The sequence below is a fragment of the Cucurbita pepo genome, chromosome LG13 (assembly GCF_002806865.2).
Source record: "Cucurbita pepo subsp. pepo cultivar mu-cu-16 chromosome LG13, ASM280686v2, whole genome shotgun sequence".
NCBI lineage: Eukaryota > Viridiplantae > Streptophyta > Magnoliopsida > Cucurbitales > Cucurbitaceae > Cucurbita > Cucurbita pepo.
In genome coordinates this window covers 5489003-5506533 of record NC_036650.1, presented here as the reverse complement: position 1 = coordinate 5506533, position 17531 = coordinate 5489003, and the positions used below count along the sequence as shown (strand labels likewise).

The window sequence follows — 17531 nt, the reverse complement described above, 5'->3', positions numbered from 1 at the left end:
TCAAGAACAAATGACCTGAAAGTATTCAAAATGATGTTAGAAATATAAGCTCAAAACATTCTTGGACACGTTTCAAGCACGGTCAACTAGTGCCCAAATGCATGGTGGATACTTGTTACCTTATGCGGGGAAACCAGCCATTTTCTTGCCCTCCTTTACTAGATCACAAAAGTCACTGCCATTTCCTATGTATTTTTCCACAATGTACATATATACAAGGCAAACAATCACAACTTGAGCAACAGTTGATTCTCAATCATACACACCTTTTCTCAACGACCAAAGATATTTGCATGCTTAAAAACACCATATCTCCTGCAGAATCCACTAAAAAAAGCCTCTGTCAGCAACCTAATTTATATTTGGGTCTTATACAACTTGGATCTAGGACCAAATTATTGCTCAACAGTGTAAGTCTCGCGCCATCTTTCTTTGGAGGCAATCATAACCTTCTCGAGGTAAGATAAGATCCAAGAACAAGTACAATCCAACCACTCAATATCATCCACTACTAATAGTTCAAGACATGTTCCTTGGAACTAACTAGAGCATCTAACTATTAAAGCCAATACTTAAGTGATGATACCTGTCATCTCAACAAACATTCCTTTTCCTTCACAGGCTATCTCTGGCAAGAACCAAAAATTTTCCGCATCCACATAATGAATGTACCAATTTGATCTAAACTTCTGCCTACGGTCAAATGGTTTTGGCCGACTAAGGGAGGGACGGCAGGAATTTGTGAGTTTCATTCATGAACGTTTGTAGGTAAAAAAAGGTGTAATATGATAATCTTTCCATCGTATATGCACACTTTTCAACTCAGCTGTTCACTGGCGGGGTAAAACAGGAAATGTCGGTTTATACCTATTTGATCCAATGGTACCGACTGAAAATGGACTGGGACATTCTTTGTGGCAAATAAAAATTTGTTTTGTAAATCAAATGGCCCAATAAATTTATTGGGCCATTTGATTTAACAGAAACAAATTCCTGGACTGTGCCAAAGTTGACTAAATAAGCACTGTTTGGGAACAGTAAAAGGAACTATGTTAGACTTTACATGACAAACAGAAGCATAAAATGACTATAGTATGAAAGGGATAGTCCTCACAACATTCTTCTTTGCATTACAGAATGATCGTAGGCTGTCTTCATCAACAATGCCGGAGCTCGATAAATGAACTCCATAATTTTCCATTCTTTTAATATCTCGTGGAATGGGAGATTGCCAAGGTCCATCCCACCATGCCGGAGGGAGAAGAGGGGTTAAGGCACACTGATTAGGCTGGCCAGGACAGCTTAAAGGACCTGCAAATCTGTTCCAGATATGCCCCCAGCCAACCTGGTTCTTCAAACCCTCTGTCAACAAATTACTTTGGAAGCTACTCAAAAATGAAAAGTCTGAACCAGTAGAGTTGTTCCCTGAGCACATTGAAATGTTATGTAAGAAACAGTTGAACAGATGTTCCTCAAGGAAATCATTCTTTTCCTACGTTACCCAACATGTAAAATGATTTGAGAGAGTTCTTTACAATACCGAGATTGTCGAGATTGTGTGCTGCAGCCAGTGCCGCGATTAGCTGAGCATAAGTAGTACCTATACGCCGGTGAGCACCAGATATAACAGCATGCTTGGCACGGGATGCAAGAAAGAAATCCACAAAAGCAACCCATCTTGGTGACGGCCCCCAGTCCTTCACTCTGAAATCCAATTTATGGAATTCATCATGCGTTCCAGAGATGTTTCCTCTAAAGTGTTCGTAATCAAAATGAATAACCTGAAAACAAATTACGAGTGAAGTTAGTCCAATCTTTTTTACAAGCGTACAAAAGATCTAGGAGGCTATAATCGATCAATTATTCCATTAACCATGTAATCTGAAAATGGGGCTAACAATTGTCCAGAAGTGACTCAATTCGATGAAATGAAATTGTGCAATTAGGCAGTTACCTCTGCAAATTCGCCTAAGATAGGCATGATGCTTTTTACAAAGTCTGGAGTATCAGATACTAAAACCAATCTGGGTTTCGGGGCTGTGGTTAGATTAAGCATGGCTTTTCTGATGCACTGCACTGCGGCCTGTAAACCTCTGATGGACCTGAAATACAGATGCACATTACTCCGTTGAAGGATTACAAAATTGAGGGAAATTCTCTTACATACCGAGTAGTCTGGATACTACTCTCATTAATTAATTGTCACGTAAGCATCTTTATGAATGATGTGGGGTTTATCAGCATTAAACATAGAGTACTAGAAAATTTTCCCAAAAGTGATAATAGGGACAAAAGAAATCAACAATTTCTGATCTCTAGTGAATCTCTTAGTAGGATTCGAACTCATAAAGTTCTGACCATCTGTCAGAGAAAAAAGAACGAATAAATCTTATAAGATTTCCGAGAAATTCTTCAATTTCTTCCGAAAGTAGATGATTATTCATCTGCTTCTTACGTTCCGTGAATAGCCGGGACATTGAGGAATATCTAGAAAAGTATTTAGGGAATCAATCTGATTCTATCTCTGTTCATTCCGTTTGAAGAAAGGAAGGATCCCAAAAATCGATCTTTCTTTTAGTTGTTGAATATCTCTTTGATTGATCAATGTGTGATATTCCGAACTTCATTGCTAATGAAATCAAAATGATCTCTGAATTGCAACAGTAGAGAGAGAAGGAAACAACAGTAGTTAAGTAGTAAAACCACCTATTCATAAGCATCCGCATGTGCAAAGAAATATCAGGATCAGCCCCACTTTTAAGGACTGAGAGCACTGCTTCTTCAACATCCTTTGAAGGAGATATAAGAATTCTCATCAGTTCTCCAAATACATTAGGTCTAGATTCTAAAACCTCCGGCTGTCCAAATAAATTAGAAGCAGCAGCCCTCATAGCAGGATGTACATTCTTCAAGAAAAATTGAGCAGCCACAGCATCAGTTGTACCTTGGAACCTGATGCACTCCAGTCAGCATAATAAACAAAGTACAAAATGAGTACCAGTTTAATGTAAAATGAAAGTTAATCATACCATATGATAGGATGCTCCCATTCCTTCCAATTACTGCAAAGAACATTTGTCTGTGCAGGCTTTTCAAAATCGTCAATCCGCATGATCAAATGCCTTTTGAATTTCCTAACACAACCTTTAAGTCTCCACAAATGTTTGATTTCTTTCAAGGTAAACGAGATATCAGAATAAGATATGTAGTCCCCGAATGGAAACTTGCCCCTGAAAATATTAGTAATAGAATAACTACTGTAAATATAGATAATTAAAGAAAAAAAAAAAAGATGACTAGGAGGAAAAAGTTAAAAAGAAAAAACATACAGAGAATAGTTCAAGTTCACATGCTATCAAGGCACGACTACAAACCTATTTCACAGATATGCCATAGTTTCCATACCATACCAGATGCACCACGAGTTTTTACATACCATATCATAGACAATAAATGCTTCTAGCGACTCAATGCAATTATAGTATTCAAAACCAATATTTAAGTAGAAATAAAAAGACTTGATATAGAATCAACATGCCTGGTTTGCCCAATAATCAAGGATCTGTTCAGCATTATACTTAAAGCTCCAGCAGTTAGAATCTTGTACATCTCATTTCCAAAGCCTGCCTCTGAAGATTTGCCCATGACAAAACCATGTTTGCAGAACTGCTCAGGAGGAAGATGTCGCACTCTTGAAGCACCTAAAATGAAACTAACTATGTGAGCATTTGTAGATCTCAAAAAGCTAACAAGTTTTCCACCAGAAAACAATTATGACAGAAGATTTGACAGTGAAGGAAACGTCAAGATGGTTCGCGCATAATCATCCATAAAAACGAAAAGAAGATGATAGTATTATGAAGTTAATGAAACCAAAAGTCAAAATATGGCAATCAAGAAGATTAGTTTTAAATTGTATTTGAATAAAGAGCATGGACTCGAGCAAATATGCACACCATCAGACAAGTACTAATTTTCCGATGACCTGTTCTAATTCTAAAGAACGAATATACATACTTGAGTTTCCTCCCTTATGTATTATTTTGTCAGGAGGTACATCATAACTCGCAAGACTCAAGAAGTTCCAGTTTGTGGTCTTCGCTGCAACTGCTTAGCTTCACAAAACGTCCTCAAGTGGAAGTTTGGAAGCAGTTACAAAGCTATTTCACTTGTTTAAAGGCTGCCAGTCTCTTTTACTAACACAGCCGACTACTTAAGAAACCAGTAAGTTGACTATTAATTACAACTGACTATACTAGCCAATAAATCAAAATAGTAAACTGACGGCAGCAATTAACTTCTAACATTGAACTAAACCAAACCAGCCAGCGGTTCATTTTCAATTTACTCCATTGGTATCTTCCTTATTATAGACCTAACAGTTGCTTTGTAACAGCCCAAGTCCACCACTAGCAAATATTGTCCGCTTTGACCCGTTACGTATAGCCATCAGCCTCATGGTTTCAAAACGCATCTGCTAGGGAAAGGTTTCCACACCATTATAAGGAATGCTTCATTTCCCTCTCCAACCAATGTGGGATCTCACAACCATTGAGTCCACCTCGATTTCAAAGCAGTTCAGGCAGACCATTCTGCATGCACATAAGGTACCTAAATTGAATCATGATTACATTGAAGTTTTAACCACGTATACTATGATCGTTATGGTATTAATACTATGATCGTTATGGTATTATTATCCCTCACCGACCAAGTGAAATGGTCTCTTCGACCTGCCAGAGAAAGAAGGATAATGACATTCCACCCTTCTGCTAAATTTTTTATTTTATTTTATTTAATAAGAAGCTGGATCTATCATGAAGCAAAAGAAACGAGAAACGGCCCATGGCTTAGAATATAAGGAAAAGTTGACCAAAATCCTTCTTTTGCACCAGTCCATTGGCATCCATCTTCCTATAAACTTCTAGCCAGGTGAAAAAGTAACGACTCTGTTCAGGAACTCTTACCTTCCAAATTATATCTGGGAAGCCCAAGGTATTCTCTAGTTTCATCCACTGCCTTTTTCAACTACTTTACCCAACTTACTCCCTCTTTCTTCCACATTCCTCCATTTTGTTTCCACTTTCCTCTATTTTCACTCATCTTTCCAACATGAAATCCCGCGTTCATAAAATGCAGGGTACCATCTTCATGACAAAAGATCAATATTATGGTGAGAATGGCAGAGAGGGAAGCTAATGGGGTTGAGAGAAGATGCAAGAAGTCATGCAGATTCATATGTTATTTTCGTAAAAGAGATGACATTCTCAATTAAATCAGTGAGTTTGGACAAAATACCTTTGTTTTTGATCTAGAACCTTTTTTTTACTCAATAGCACCAAGTCATCAGTATTATAAATTCAATTGTTTCTGCCATTACACTCACCATAGAACATCAAGAGATTATAAAAATGGAAAATGAAAATCATCACTCAACTAACCTGATCTAAAAACCAAAACAAGAACTGATTTCTAGTAACTATTAATTATTCAAAGAGAGTGCAGACAGTTGTCAGAAAAGCAAATAAAGAAACATTACCATTCAAATAAAAGTGATTTTGAATAATTGTTCTTACTCTCAGGCTTTCCTTCCAGACACCATCGTTAAAGACCTCTCCCATCTTCTCCACCGTCGCGCAGGAGCCCCGCCTTCCCTCGATTCCACTCCGAGCAAAACTTTCCTCAACGTCGTCGCCATTACCAAACTGATCAGACCTCAATTCTGATCCTCGGGATTCCAGCCTAAAAAGAACATTGAGCATCAAAAAACCAATTGCAGCACCGACAGCACATAGAACGACGACATATCGTACAAGCGATGACGATCTCTTCCTCCTGGATCCACCATGCCTCATTTTTCCTTTGCTTCACGATCTGCTGCAGGAGATTCAGATCATCATTCCCAAACAGAAACGCGAATTGGAGCTCATTGTGAAATTTTGCCGTGCCCCCAATTAAGCTTAAAGCTTGGTGTCCCAGCGGAGAAATCGGAGATAAATAACTAATAATTACAAATGGATTAAATAATAAATTCACAATTTCACTCCATCAAATTTTCACCACCATCTGCATAATTTTACCACCGTAAATACGATGTAATTGTTTTTGTTTATAAATTAGGCATAGTTACTTAGATATTCAAAACTTTTCCAAACTTTTCTATTTTATATTTAATAAATATTTAAACTTTTAATTTTATTTCATAAATCACGTGCTATTTAACAATTAAAAATTTATATATTTATTAGTAGGGGTGTTTAAAAAACTTTTTGACTCGAAAAACTCGATCAACCCAACCCAACCCACACGATCTTAGCAGGAATATGAACTTATTTGAGATCTTAGCAGGAATATGAACTTATTTGAGTTAGACTAGGTTCAAATAAATGAAAATTTTATAAATTAAGTTGGTTCACATGTTCAAACATAGATCGGACTGGATCGAACCAATACAAATTTATTATTAATTTTAAATATATATATATATATATATATATATATTTGTTTATTATACAATTATATATACATATTTTAGTTTTATTTTTATTTAATTTCCCAATTATTTTTCTATTATTTACTCCCAACCTCATTTCAAAATAATTTTCTAAAATATATATTGAAATTAAAATTTGTAAAAAGAAAAGCAAATAATTTTTGCCGTTGAACAAAAATTTGAATAATTCGAACCAACCCAGTTCAAGAAAATTTATCCTTCAATTGGGTTCATTATATTATTTCCCTACCCAAAGTAATGTACTGTGAGTCGTTGTCGTTACTTTCTTTCTTGCTTATATAACGTATCTCTCAAAAATCTCTGTTTCGAAAATTTCTCCCTACCCTCGCTTTCTAAAACCTTCTCTTAAACTGAGGCCAGAAGATCGAGCATACGTCGCTTGGCTGTAGGCGAGGCAATAACGAATTGGCTTAGCTCACTTGTAGTTGGAAAGTGAGTGTTGCAAAATCGCAAGTCCGCTGCCATCAAGAGTGCGATTGTGACAAGGTGAATTAAATAATTCACCATCTAAATTTGAGAATTTAATCAAAATTATATATAATAAATTTATTAATCGACATATGTAACATAATATGAAAATTTAAATGAATTTTCAAAAAAGCTTGATTAGAATTCAGATTTTTTAAAAAAAAAAAATAAAAATTAAAAAACCTAATCTTTTACTGGAATATATAAACTTTGATGGGATAATGCCACGTGGCAAGATTTGTATTTAAAAGAAAGGGAGTGGGATTTTGAAGGGAAGCAGAAAGTCCGACCACAGAATCAGGGCGTGGCCTGCAGAGCCAAGTAACCGAACTCCTCTAAACTCCCGCTCTCTCNAAAAAAAAAAAAAAAAAAAAAAAAAAAAAAAAAAAAAAAAGAACACACACACACACTCCAGATGATCAAACAAAAACAAAATTTCCATAGCATGGACAATTTTCTTCACAATTCCCACCTCTTTTCTTGAATCTCTCCGATTTTTCTTCGTTCTTCCAAGTTCTACGTTCAACGACAATGGAGATGGACAAGAACCTGCCTGAGAATCAACACCTTCTTCAAAAGACCACTAGCTTCACTACCAATGATGACGCCCCCCGATTGGACGGCGCTGATGATGCCGATGTTACTGTTCCTGATCCTGATGCTGCTGTAGGAACCGACGACGATGTAAAATCTGCAGAGAAATTGGAGACTCAGGAGAAGGAGGAGGAGGAGACGCAAAAGGAGGAGGAGGAGAAGGAAAAGGAGGAGGATGAGGAGGAAAAGAAGGAGGATGAACCGGATCTTCAGTATAATCTCCATACGATTCTTGTGGATGTCGATCAGTTTCTGTTAACTCCTCACGGTTCTCGTGATCGAGAGGAAGATTCCGCTGTTGAGATTCCGCACTTTATTGACAAATTCTTGGATCTTGTGGATGCGAAGATTGAGCAATACAATAACGCGGAATCGAATGCGAAGGAGAAACAGTGTCGAGTGCCGGAGGATGAGTCGTCGTTTCTCGAAGCGGTTGATCGGATATCGAAGCTGAACACTGCGATTCACGAAATGAAATTGGAAGAGGAGAAGAATTCGTTGATCAATCGCATAGGGAGTACTCAACAGCGAGCGATTTCTTATTTAGAAGAAGAGTTCAGGTTCTTTCTCGAGGAATCCAAAAATAGAGATGTGGATGTTGACGATACGAAAGGAGATCGTTGTGCAGTACCAGAAGCTGAACCCGATCATCAACAGATTCCAGTTTACTCCAACGAGATCTTGAGCTATTTGAAAAAAATCGCCAATCAAATGATTTCCGGGGGATACGAATCGGAATGCTACCATGTCTACATCGTTGCGAGAAGAAACAAATTCGAAGAGGCCTTGTTGAACCTAGGGTTCGAGAAACACAGCATCGATGATATCCAGAAGATGAGCTGGGAATCAATGGAGTGTGAGATCGGCACATGGATCAGAACCTTCGAGCAATGCGCCATCGTTTTGTTCTCTGGCGAACGGAATCTCGCCGAATCTATATTTTCAGCGCATCCTAAGATTTCCGCCAATCTGTTCAACAACCTAACTCACGGCATTGTGATTCAACTGCTAAATTTCTCAGAAGGTGTTGCAATGACGAAACGCTCCGCCGAGAAGTTGTTCAAGCTTCTTGATATGTACGAAGCTCTTCGCGATATGCTCCCAAAAATGGAAAGCTTATTTCCAGAAGAATACGCCGAGGAGCTCAGAACAGAGATCGCAACCACTCGAACTCGTCTAGGCGAAGCGGCGATATGCATATTTTGCGATCTCGAAAACTCGATCAGAGCGGACACCGGAAAAATCCCGGTACCAGGCGGCGCCGTTCATCCATTGGCTCGATACACCATTAACTACTTGAAATACGCTTGCGAGTACAGAACCACACTGGAACAGATATTCAAAGAACACGCAAAGATCGAGCGAGCCGATTCAACAAGTCGACCACGTTACGAAGGCGAACAAGCACCGACTTACAACCCTAACTCTGACAATCAATCACCATTCTCCGTGGAACTGATGCGTGTAATGGAGCTCCTGGACTCAAATCTGGAAGCAAAATCAAAGCTATACAGAGACATAGCACTGAGTTCGATTTTCATGATGAACAACGGTCGATACATCTTGCAGAAGATCAAAGGATCTCCAGATATCCACGAACTGGTAGGCGATACGTGGTACAGGAAGAGATCTTCGGATCTTCGTCAATACCACAAGAACTACCAGAGAGAGACGTGGGGGAAATTATTGGGTTATTTGAACCACGAGGGCTTGACCTGGCACGGGAAAGTGAATAAGCCAGTGCTGAAGGAGAGGTTTAAAGGATTCAACGCCCTGTTCGAAGAGATTCACAAAACACAGAGCTCGTGGATCATAAGCGACGAACAGCTTCAGTCGGAGCTCCGAGTATCAATATCGGCGGTGATGATTCCGGCGTACAGATCATTCCTGGCTCGGTTTTCGCAGTACTTGGATCCGGGGAGACAAACAGAGAAATACATTAAGCTTCAGCCTGAAGACATAGAAACCTACATAGATGAACTATTCGACGGGAATCCAACCTCCATGGCAAGAAGGAGAACATAAAGCTCGAAGCCCCAGAAACGAATTTGAAAAAGGCAAGACACCATTTCTCTCTTCTTCTTCTTCTTCTTCATCTTCTTCATCTTCTTCTTCATCTTCCTCTTCATCTTCTTCTTGCTGAGGTTAATTCTGTTGTTTCAGCTTCAATCTGCAGATTGCAACTGATAAATTGCAATAGCAGTTGCAAATTCTTCTTCCNCCTTTTTTTTTTTTTTTTTTTTTTTTTTTTATAATTTTGTTTATGTTGCATTTTTCCCCTCTCGTTTTTTCAAATGATTGCTTGTAATTGTCAAATCAATGTAATTCTTTTGTTGTTGGCCTTCCCTCCACCACACCCAATAGATTTTTATTGTTTTATTTACAAATTCTGTTCTTTTTTTTATATACCTAAATGATATTTGATTTTGTACGTCAACTTGGTTGGGACATGTTTGGAATTGTTGAAGAAAAAAAATTTCAAAGTGCATTTCTTTTCTAAAAAAATTATTTAATTAGTTTGGAATTAAAACACTTACATTTTCTTCTATAAGCAATTTTGCTTTATTGGTTCTAAACTCAAATTAATTTTGTATTTAAAATATTATGATTGGAGTGAGGTTTGCTCAAGGCAATATTGATTCTAATATTTTAATAATTAATAATTTGATTTAATAAAATAGTAACTAAGAAATATAATAAAAATTTAAAAAAACATTTATAAAAATCAAACAAAAATGTTCAAAACAATTATCAGGAATATTTTATATCATAATATTTGTCGAAAAAGTGTACCTCTAACACAATAGGAAAAAACGTCCCATTATTTATGAACAGACAGATACAACAACACATCATCAATGCATTATTCAGCAAATTGTTGAATTCCTGCAAGTTTCAGATCTCAAAGCTTGCTCGTAATGTTGATATTCCTGACCTTTGATGGCCTTGGGGCTGTATCTTTGGGGACGACAATGGTGAGGAGCCCATCTTCAACCTGCGCCTTGATTTTATCCAACTTAACGTTTTCTGGCAGTTCAATCTCCCTGGAAAACCCCCTCTTCCCTGTTTGTCTTTCAGCCAAATGCCAGATTGCCTCCTTTCCATGAGCTTCCTCCTTACCACTCGTTCCTTGAATGTGTAGAACATTCGCCTCGTCAACCTGTACTGTTATCTCGTCCTTGCTGAACCCTGTGCAGATTTCAAATTAGGTAACGCATGGAGGAGAAAAACAGAGAGAATTTAAGAGAGTGATGAACTAAACATGTATTTTGTGAAGAGATGTCTGTAAATGTTCGAGTTAAGCTCGCACAATCTCCTACAAAAGCTTGTGAACTCGTTCCCTATGAACTCTTGGTGATTTTCCTTGCACAATCTCCAGATTTTCATTTTTCATTTTGTTCTTCCCTCTAGGATCTACATACTAGCTTCAGACGTACAAGGAAAACTTTCAAGTACTACGCTCATTCATCCATTCATCCGTTACTTGCCACAACATTTCATCTTATGAGGTGTGGAATGCTGAACAGGAGAAATATGTACCAGCGTTGCAGAGATTTTCTCTTCTATGTACTAAAATTTAATCCACCTTAAGAAACCAAATATATAAACACTCGATTAAGTACTATGTTTGTCTAAACTCGAACAGTGTTTAATTTTCATTGATTTCAACAAGTTTCATAGGCGACGACGATTCAATCATCCAAGACAGGAAGCACTGTTCAAACTCATTGAACTAAAAGATTGATTGCACATTGAATCTAAACTCCAAACAATAAAACAATTCCTCCAACTGAACCGAGTAAATAAGTTGTTTATAATCACTCCGAATGAACCAAACAAGTCAATAATCCAAGAAAAAGAAAAGAACTCAAACAAAAGAAAAAACAACACGAAAAAAAATCCACAAAACCTAGAGAACGTCCATTCCGCATAGACATCAGAGGCATAACTTTCACACATCTCAAATCAAGGCCGTATTGCGTAAATCAGCATTCAAAGCCAAGCGGAAATGAAAAGTAAAAAGAATAAGAAAAAGTTACCTGGAACGTCAACCTTGAAGATGTGAGCATTGGATGTTTCGAGCCAATCCATGAGCGCAATGGTACCGGACGGCCCCCGCAACACGGCCGGGCTCCAGAAGAAGCGCCGAAGAGGATATCCAAAGAGATCATTCGCCATTGAAAGCAAGCCCAAGGAATTGAAGTTCCACAGACGGCAGCTGCGGCAAAATTGTATTTATATACGGAACTGATCGAAACTAAAAATCTCTGGAAACTGAAACGATCTCCAGAGCCTTCCGACCTTCGATCATTTTATCTGCCACTGTTTTCTAGACTCTTCTCCTACATCATCCCTCACGTGTCATCCACGTGCAATACGAGCTCTAAATGGAATAATAATTTTGAAAATATTATTATAAAATTGATGATCTAGAAATTATCTAATAAGAATTAATCAAATTTTTGTACGATTTTTATTGGAATTTATGCATTAATCATGTTTAATGTTAATTTTATAAAGAAATTTTTAATTTTTTATCGGAATAACGACTCTCCACATACCGATAAATATATTTTCTCTCACTTATATACCCACGATTTTTCTCTTGATTAATTAACGTGCGACTCCACAGAGGAATTTAGTCGTGATAATGCTACGAGATATTAAGTCAGACGTTAACGGTACCACAACAGACGACTGGCGGAAATAGAGAATTGGAGACTTAATTGATAGCAGAATAAAAAGGTGTATGAATCAAAGAAAGCAAAGAACACGAGAGTCAGTGAGACCGTGGGAAGTAGGTCTTAAAGAAACGTGAGAAGAAACGTGGATACTTCACTCGCTTGTTTCACTGCATTCATGAATTCTTTGTCCCGTCACATATTCATAAAAGGATAGCTGGCGCACCACATCACCCTGTGTCTAACTCTGATACTATTTGTAATAGCCTAAGCCCATTATCAATAGATATTGTCCGTTTTAACTCATTACGTGTAGTCGTCAGTCTCATCTACTAGGAAGAGATTTTCACACTCGTACATATTATAGTCCAAGCGGACCCACGTAAAATATTCGCTAAACTACGACCGACAATAAAGGTATTTATGAGTTTAATGTAGGAAAACAATAAAGGATTAGTTGGCGTAACCGGTAAAACCGTTGCTTTCCATTAATAAATAAGAATAAATCCTCAAAATTGATATTAGAATAATCATGCTTCAACGATTGATTTGGCCCTAAAATTATAATTAAAAGCTTGAAAATTATAATTAATTATAGAAAATAGAAAGTGGTTAGCCATGTTGTAACTAAATTATTTGCACTTAAACCAGCTCATCATTTGGAAATTACATTTTATTTTATTTTATATTGAAACAAAGCTTAAAAAGGTCAACCATTCTAAACCGCCAAAGTCAAAATAACACATCGTTGGTGTGTAACGGTCTAAGAACACTGGTAATAGATATTATTCGCTTCGGTTCATTAGTGTTGTCGTTTACCTCACGATTTTAAAACGTGTTTGCTAGAGAGATGTTTTCACACCCTTATAAGGATTGCTTCGTTTCCTTTTCGAATCGATGTGGGATCTCACAATCCACTCACAGTAACAAGTGAGTTAAGCCTATGACTTTGATGGCAGCGGACTTGCGATTGTGCGACACTCATTTTCCAGCAACAAGTGAGTTAAGCCTATTCCTTATTGCGTCGCCTACGAGCAAACGACGTATGTTCGAGCTTCTGGCCGGTTCAAGAATAAAGTTTTAGAAAACGGGGGGAGAGAAATTTTGAAAGAGAGTTTTGAAAGCAAGATTTGAGAATTTGAAATTGGTGTTATATGGGAATGTGAGCAAAAAAGGTAACAACAACTGTTTACTGCATATAACTATCGAGTAAAGACCCTTATAAGGGATTACTTCATTTCTCATTCTAATCGACGTGAGATCTCACAATCCACCCCCCTTGGAGCCAACGTTTTCATTGGCAGGCTGTTCGATGTCTGGGTATGATACCATTTGGAAAGCCTAGACCAACCGTCGATTGTGAGATCCTACATTAGTTGGAGAAGGGAACAAAATATTCCCTTTTAACAGTGTGGAAATCTCTTAACGTTTTAAAACAATGTGGCTGATGACGATATATAATGAGTCAAAGCAGACAATATTTATTAGCGGTGGGCTTAGACGATTACATAATGAGTATTTGAAATACAACGAGCAACTTGGTTTTAATTACACACAATCCAAAAGCTAAATTTAGAAAGAACATGTAAAAATCTTATGGAAAAATCCAAATCCAAAGAATCAACAAACAATTTTATGTTCAATTAGTTCTATAATCTGTCAGCATTCCTCCTTTGAATCACCAGAGAAAAGCTTGCTAGATTGAAGGTGGAACCATGATTGAATCAGCCGAGTAAAATTGCTGAGAAACAGTACTATCCACGTCATAAAACTTATCGTTGCTCGTGTCTTGTTCTTTCAGTAAGATCGAATGATATATTTCATCGATTCGACTCGTCACCTTCGCCATCGATGGACGACTATCCGGGTGTGGTGCTGTACACAACATGGCAAGATGTAGAAGTTGAACCATTTCATCCAAGCCATTCTTGTATTCTAACAGCTCCTCGTCGAACACTTCGGCCGTTTTCTTCTCTTCGATCTTTGAGTGCACCCATCGTGGGAGGTCTATGCCATCGTCATTGAGCATTGGCGAGTTCGGAGCCTTCCCTGTTAGAAGCTCTAGAATTACTACACCGAAACTGTAAACATCTGCTTTTAAGGATACTTTTCGAGGATCGGTGACCTCAGGGGCACGGTAGGTTGCAATATGGTTTGGAGTGGATGTAGGACTCGCAATTTGAATGAGGCCGAAGTCGGAAACACAAGCTGTCCGGGATCGATTGAGGAGAATGTTTGAAGACTTTATATTGCCATGGGAGGTCGGAGGTCGTCGAGAATGTAGATATGTTATCCCCCGAGCGGCTGCGAGCGCAATGCCCGCCCTTGCTTCCCATTTCAATGGAGTTCTGCCCGGACTTTTGTTGCCTGAAACCATAAGATAACCATATAGACATAACACTCATTCAGAGGCACAGCATATGATTGTTATAAACAAATTCTTATCCAGAGGCAAAAGATAATAGCAGAAATACAAAAACCATCTAAATGGCTGTTTACAATCACACTCTTAAACTTCGGTTTTCGCTTCAGTCATATGAACTCGTTTCTGCTGTTTCAGTCCAAGTCCACCACTAGTAAATACTATACGCTTTGACCCATTACGTATCGTCATCAGTTTCACAGTTTTAAAACGTGTCTATCATGGAAAGGGTCTAGCTCTACTCCGAGTAGTGCCTTGTGACCCAACAATGGTTGTGCCCCCAAGTATGTCATCAAGGACGATGACTAGTTTAAGTCAGGGAGAATGCCCCAATCTAACTATGAAGAGAGTAGGTTGGGAACCTCATGTTGTGACAAGAGAAGCGGCGACCCTCGAGTGGCACCCATCCAGCCACGCAAGGGTCTAGACGAGTGTCAAGATGTGACCAGAGTAGGTTGTGACATTCTCCCCCCACTAAAACTCGTCATCGTCCTCGATGACATACTTGGAGAAACAACCATTGTTGGGTTGTGACATTCTCTCCCACTTAAACTAGTCATCGTCCATGATGACTTACTTCGGTGCACAACCACACTTCGGATTGTGACACCTTGCACCATGTCTGGTGATTGGCTCTGATACCATTTGTAACAGCCTAAGCTCACCGCTAGCACATATTGTCCTCTCTGGGTTAGAGAGTAGAATGAAACATTCATTATAAGGATGTGTAAACCTCTTACTAGTAGGCGCGTTTCAAAACCTTGAGAAAAAACTCGAAAGGGGAAGTCTAAGGAGGACAATATCTACTCACGGTGGGCTTGAACGGTTACAAAAACCGTGCAAACTACTCCTATATATAGTTTAGGCAGCACAATTCCATCCTCTATAAATCACAAATTACTCAAAAAAATTCATCAAAACTCTAAAATGGAAGAAAGAAGCTCACCATGTAAATGCACAGATAAGCTTCCCATGGAGACATAATCACACAGCAGCAGCTTCTCATCTCCGCCATAATAGTAACCATTAATGGAAACCAAGTTCTGATGGTTCATCATCCCCAAGCTTTCAATCTTCTCCTTGAATTCCTTCTCTGAAACTTTGACATCTCTCAACCTCTTAACCGCCACAGTCATCCCTACATCCAGAGCTGCCTTGTAAGTTGATCCAAAAGAACCCTTCCCCAGCACCTCTGCTGAAGCTTTCAACAGTTCCTCCAAATCAAACGTTCTTTCTCCATTCCCACAGAACACCAAATTCCTCTCACTCCCAATTGCTCCGCTTCCGCCGCCGGCATTCTCAACCTCAGACGACAATCTCTCGGAGGTAGTCGTCTGAGCACCAGCTGACCGATTAGTCCTGTTCGTCTTTCGGTACAGAAAGATTAAAATCAGAACTATAATCAAGAATGCAACCAAACTTCCGATAACTATTCCGATGATTGCTCCTGTGGATAATTTCTTCTCCTCGCCGTCGCAAGGGCTCAGTGGCTTCCCGCAGAGCGAGTTGCCATCGAAGGCGCTGGCTGGTTGATCGGAAAACCGCGTAGGGATTGAGCCGTTGAGACGATTGAAAGAAACATTGAGAGCCTTGAGATTGGGAAGGTTGAAATCAGGAATGAATCCATCGAGTTGATTCTCTTCCAAGTTCAGAACCTTCAAGTTCGTGAGATTATCGAATCCAGAAGGAATCGAACCGACGAACTTGTTGTGCGCCAAATTCAGTCGAACAAGACTCTTAATACTGAACAGAACCGGAGGAATCTCACCGGAAAACGAGTTCCGATGCAAGTATAGATTCCGGAGGGAGCGGAGGTTTGCGAAATCAGATGGAATAGAACCTGAAAGCAAGTTAGAGCGAAGAGATAGGGTTTCAAGTTGAGTCAAATTTCCAAACCCTAAAGGAAGTTGCCCGACGAGTCCAACGCCAGGAAGCCGCAGTTCAGCAACCCTCCCGCCGCGGCAAGTGACGCCAAACCACAAACATGGAGTCTCATCGGAAAGGTTCCAACGGCGAGTCCGACTCAGAACGCCCATAGCTTTCTGAAGCACCACCAGCGCCGCCGTATCCGACGCAAGATCCGCCTCTCCTACAGGAAAGAGCATCAAAACAACAAAAACCGCTGACGTAAACCAAAGCCGGAGCGGATTCCGGCGCTCCATTGTCGGCAATGAAGAAGAAAACAGAGAGATTGAACTCGAGAAGAATTGAGGAAGAAAGTATTGTAAAATCCAGATAATTAAGAAGATTATTGAAGTCAACAGAGGAATCACAGAGGAGATGGCTCACCATTGTAGAATAACGTGACGAAGTTGAAGTGTACAGGGGAATTGGTTGACTGAGTAAAAATGGAAAATCAGAGAGAACGATGATGGTGAAGATTCTGAGACATTTATGGGAAGTTGACGGATTTCTTCCAAAAGTGGACCTCGACAATCAAGAACATGCCGTCCAATATATAACCTTGGATTAGGCCGACCAAATCGAGACGGCCAATGATTTTGTTCTTCCCTTTTCAGAACAGGTACCTAGGGATTACGGATTTATAATCTTCATTAATGGATATTAATTAACCTTTGCTCCAAAACTAAATTAAATTCAAATGTAGGGGGAGTTTTTAATTTTATGGAAATATTGGTGCATATATGAATAAATTATAAATTAAAATAGTTTAATTTAATTGGTTTTTTTTCTCTAATAAATGATTTAAAGAATAGAAAATATTTTAAATATTAATTTAAACAATATCTAATTCTAAACTTTTAATTTGGTATACGTTTATACACTAAATTTATAATTTTAAAAATTACGAGACAAAATAGATCCATATTTTAAAATTTAGAAACTAAAA

General features: G+C 38.6%; 4 protein-coding genes across 6 annotated transcripts; 1 reads left to right on the top strand and 3 right to left on the bottom strand.

Annotated features, from left to right (window-relative positions):
* Positions 1-68: 68 nt before the first annotated feature.
* Positions 69-5979, bottom strand: LOC111808143. 3 transcript variants are annotated; one of them, XM_023693956.1, is made up of 8 exons: positions 5540-5979; positions 3539-3701; positions 3030-3230; positions 2707-2952; positions 1955-2102; positions 1541-1781; positions 1115-1425; positions 69-315 (listed from the first exon to the last, which is right to left on the bottom strand). In XM_023693956.1, exons 1-8 carry the CDS (start codon positions 5853-5855, stop codon positions 298-300), a joined length of 1644 nt encoding a protein of 547 aa, XP_023549724.1. In that variant the 5' UTR covers positions 5856-5979; the 3' UTR covers positions 69-297. The 3 variants fall into 3 exon arrangements, with proteins under 3 accessions (XP_023549724.1, XP_023549723.1, XP_023549725.1); XM_023693955.1 differs by lacking the exon at positions 69-315 and having other exon boundaries at positions 782-1425; XM_023693957.1 differs by lacking the exon at positions 69-315 and having other exon boundaries at positions 782-1425; positions 5577-5663.
* Positions 5980-7357: 1378 nt separating this feature from the next.
* On the top strand, positions 7358-9790 carry LOC111809085 (exocyst complex component EXO70B1-like). Its single transcript, XM_023695432.1, has one exon. It carries the CDS (start codon positions 7514-7516, stop codon positions 9599-9601), a length of 2088 nt encoding a protein of 695 aa, XP_023551200.1. The 5' UTR covers positions 7358-7513; the 3' UTR covers positions 9602-9790.
* Positions 9791-10312: 522 nt separating this feature from the next.
* LOC111808913 (15.7 kDa heat shock protein, peroxisomal) lies at positions 10313-11905 on the bottom strand. The gene is made up of 2 exons (XM_023695151.1): positions 11617-11905; positions 10313-10765 (listed from the first exon to the last, which is right to left on the bottom strand). Exons 1-2 carry the CDS (start codon positions 11753-11755, stop codon positions 10479-10481), a joined length of 426 nt encoding a protein of 141 aa, XP_023550919.1. The 5' UTR covers positions 11756-11905; the 3' UTR covers positions 10313-10478.
* Positions 11906-13734: 1829 nt separating this feature from the next.
* On the bottom strand, positions 13735-17124 carry LOC111808246 (probable inactive receptor kinase At3g02880). The gene is made up of 2 exons (XM_023694113.1): positions 15627-17124; positions 13735-14625 (listed from the first exon to the last, which is right to left on the bottom strand). Exons 1-2 carry the CDS (start codon positions 16840-16842, stop codon positions 13955-13957), a joined length of 1887 nt encoding a protein of 628 aa, XP_023549881.1. The 5' UTR covers positions 16843-17124; the 3' UTR covers positions 13735-13954.
* Between the last annotated feature and the right edge of the window lie 407 nt (positions 17125-17531).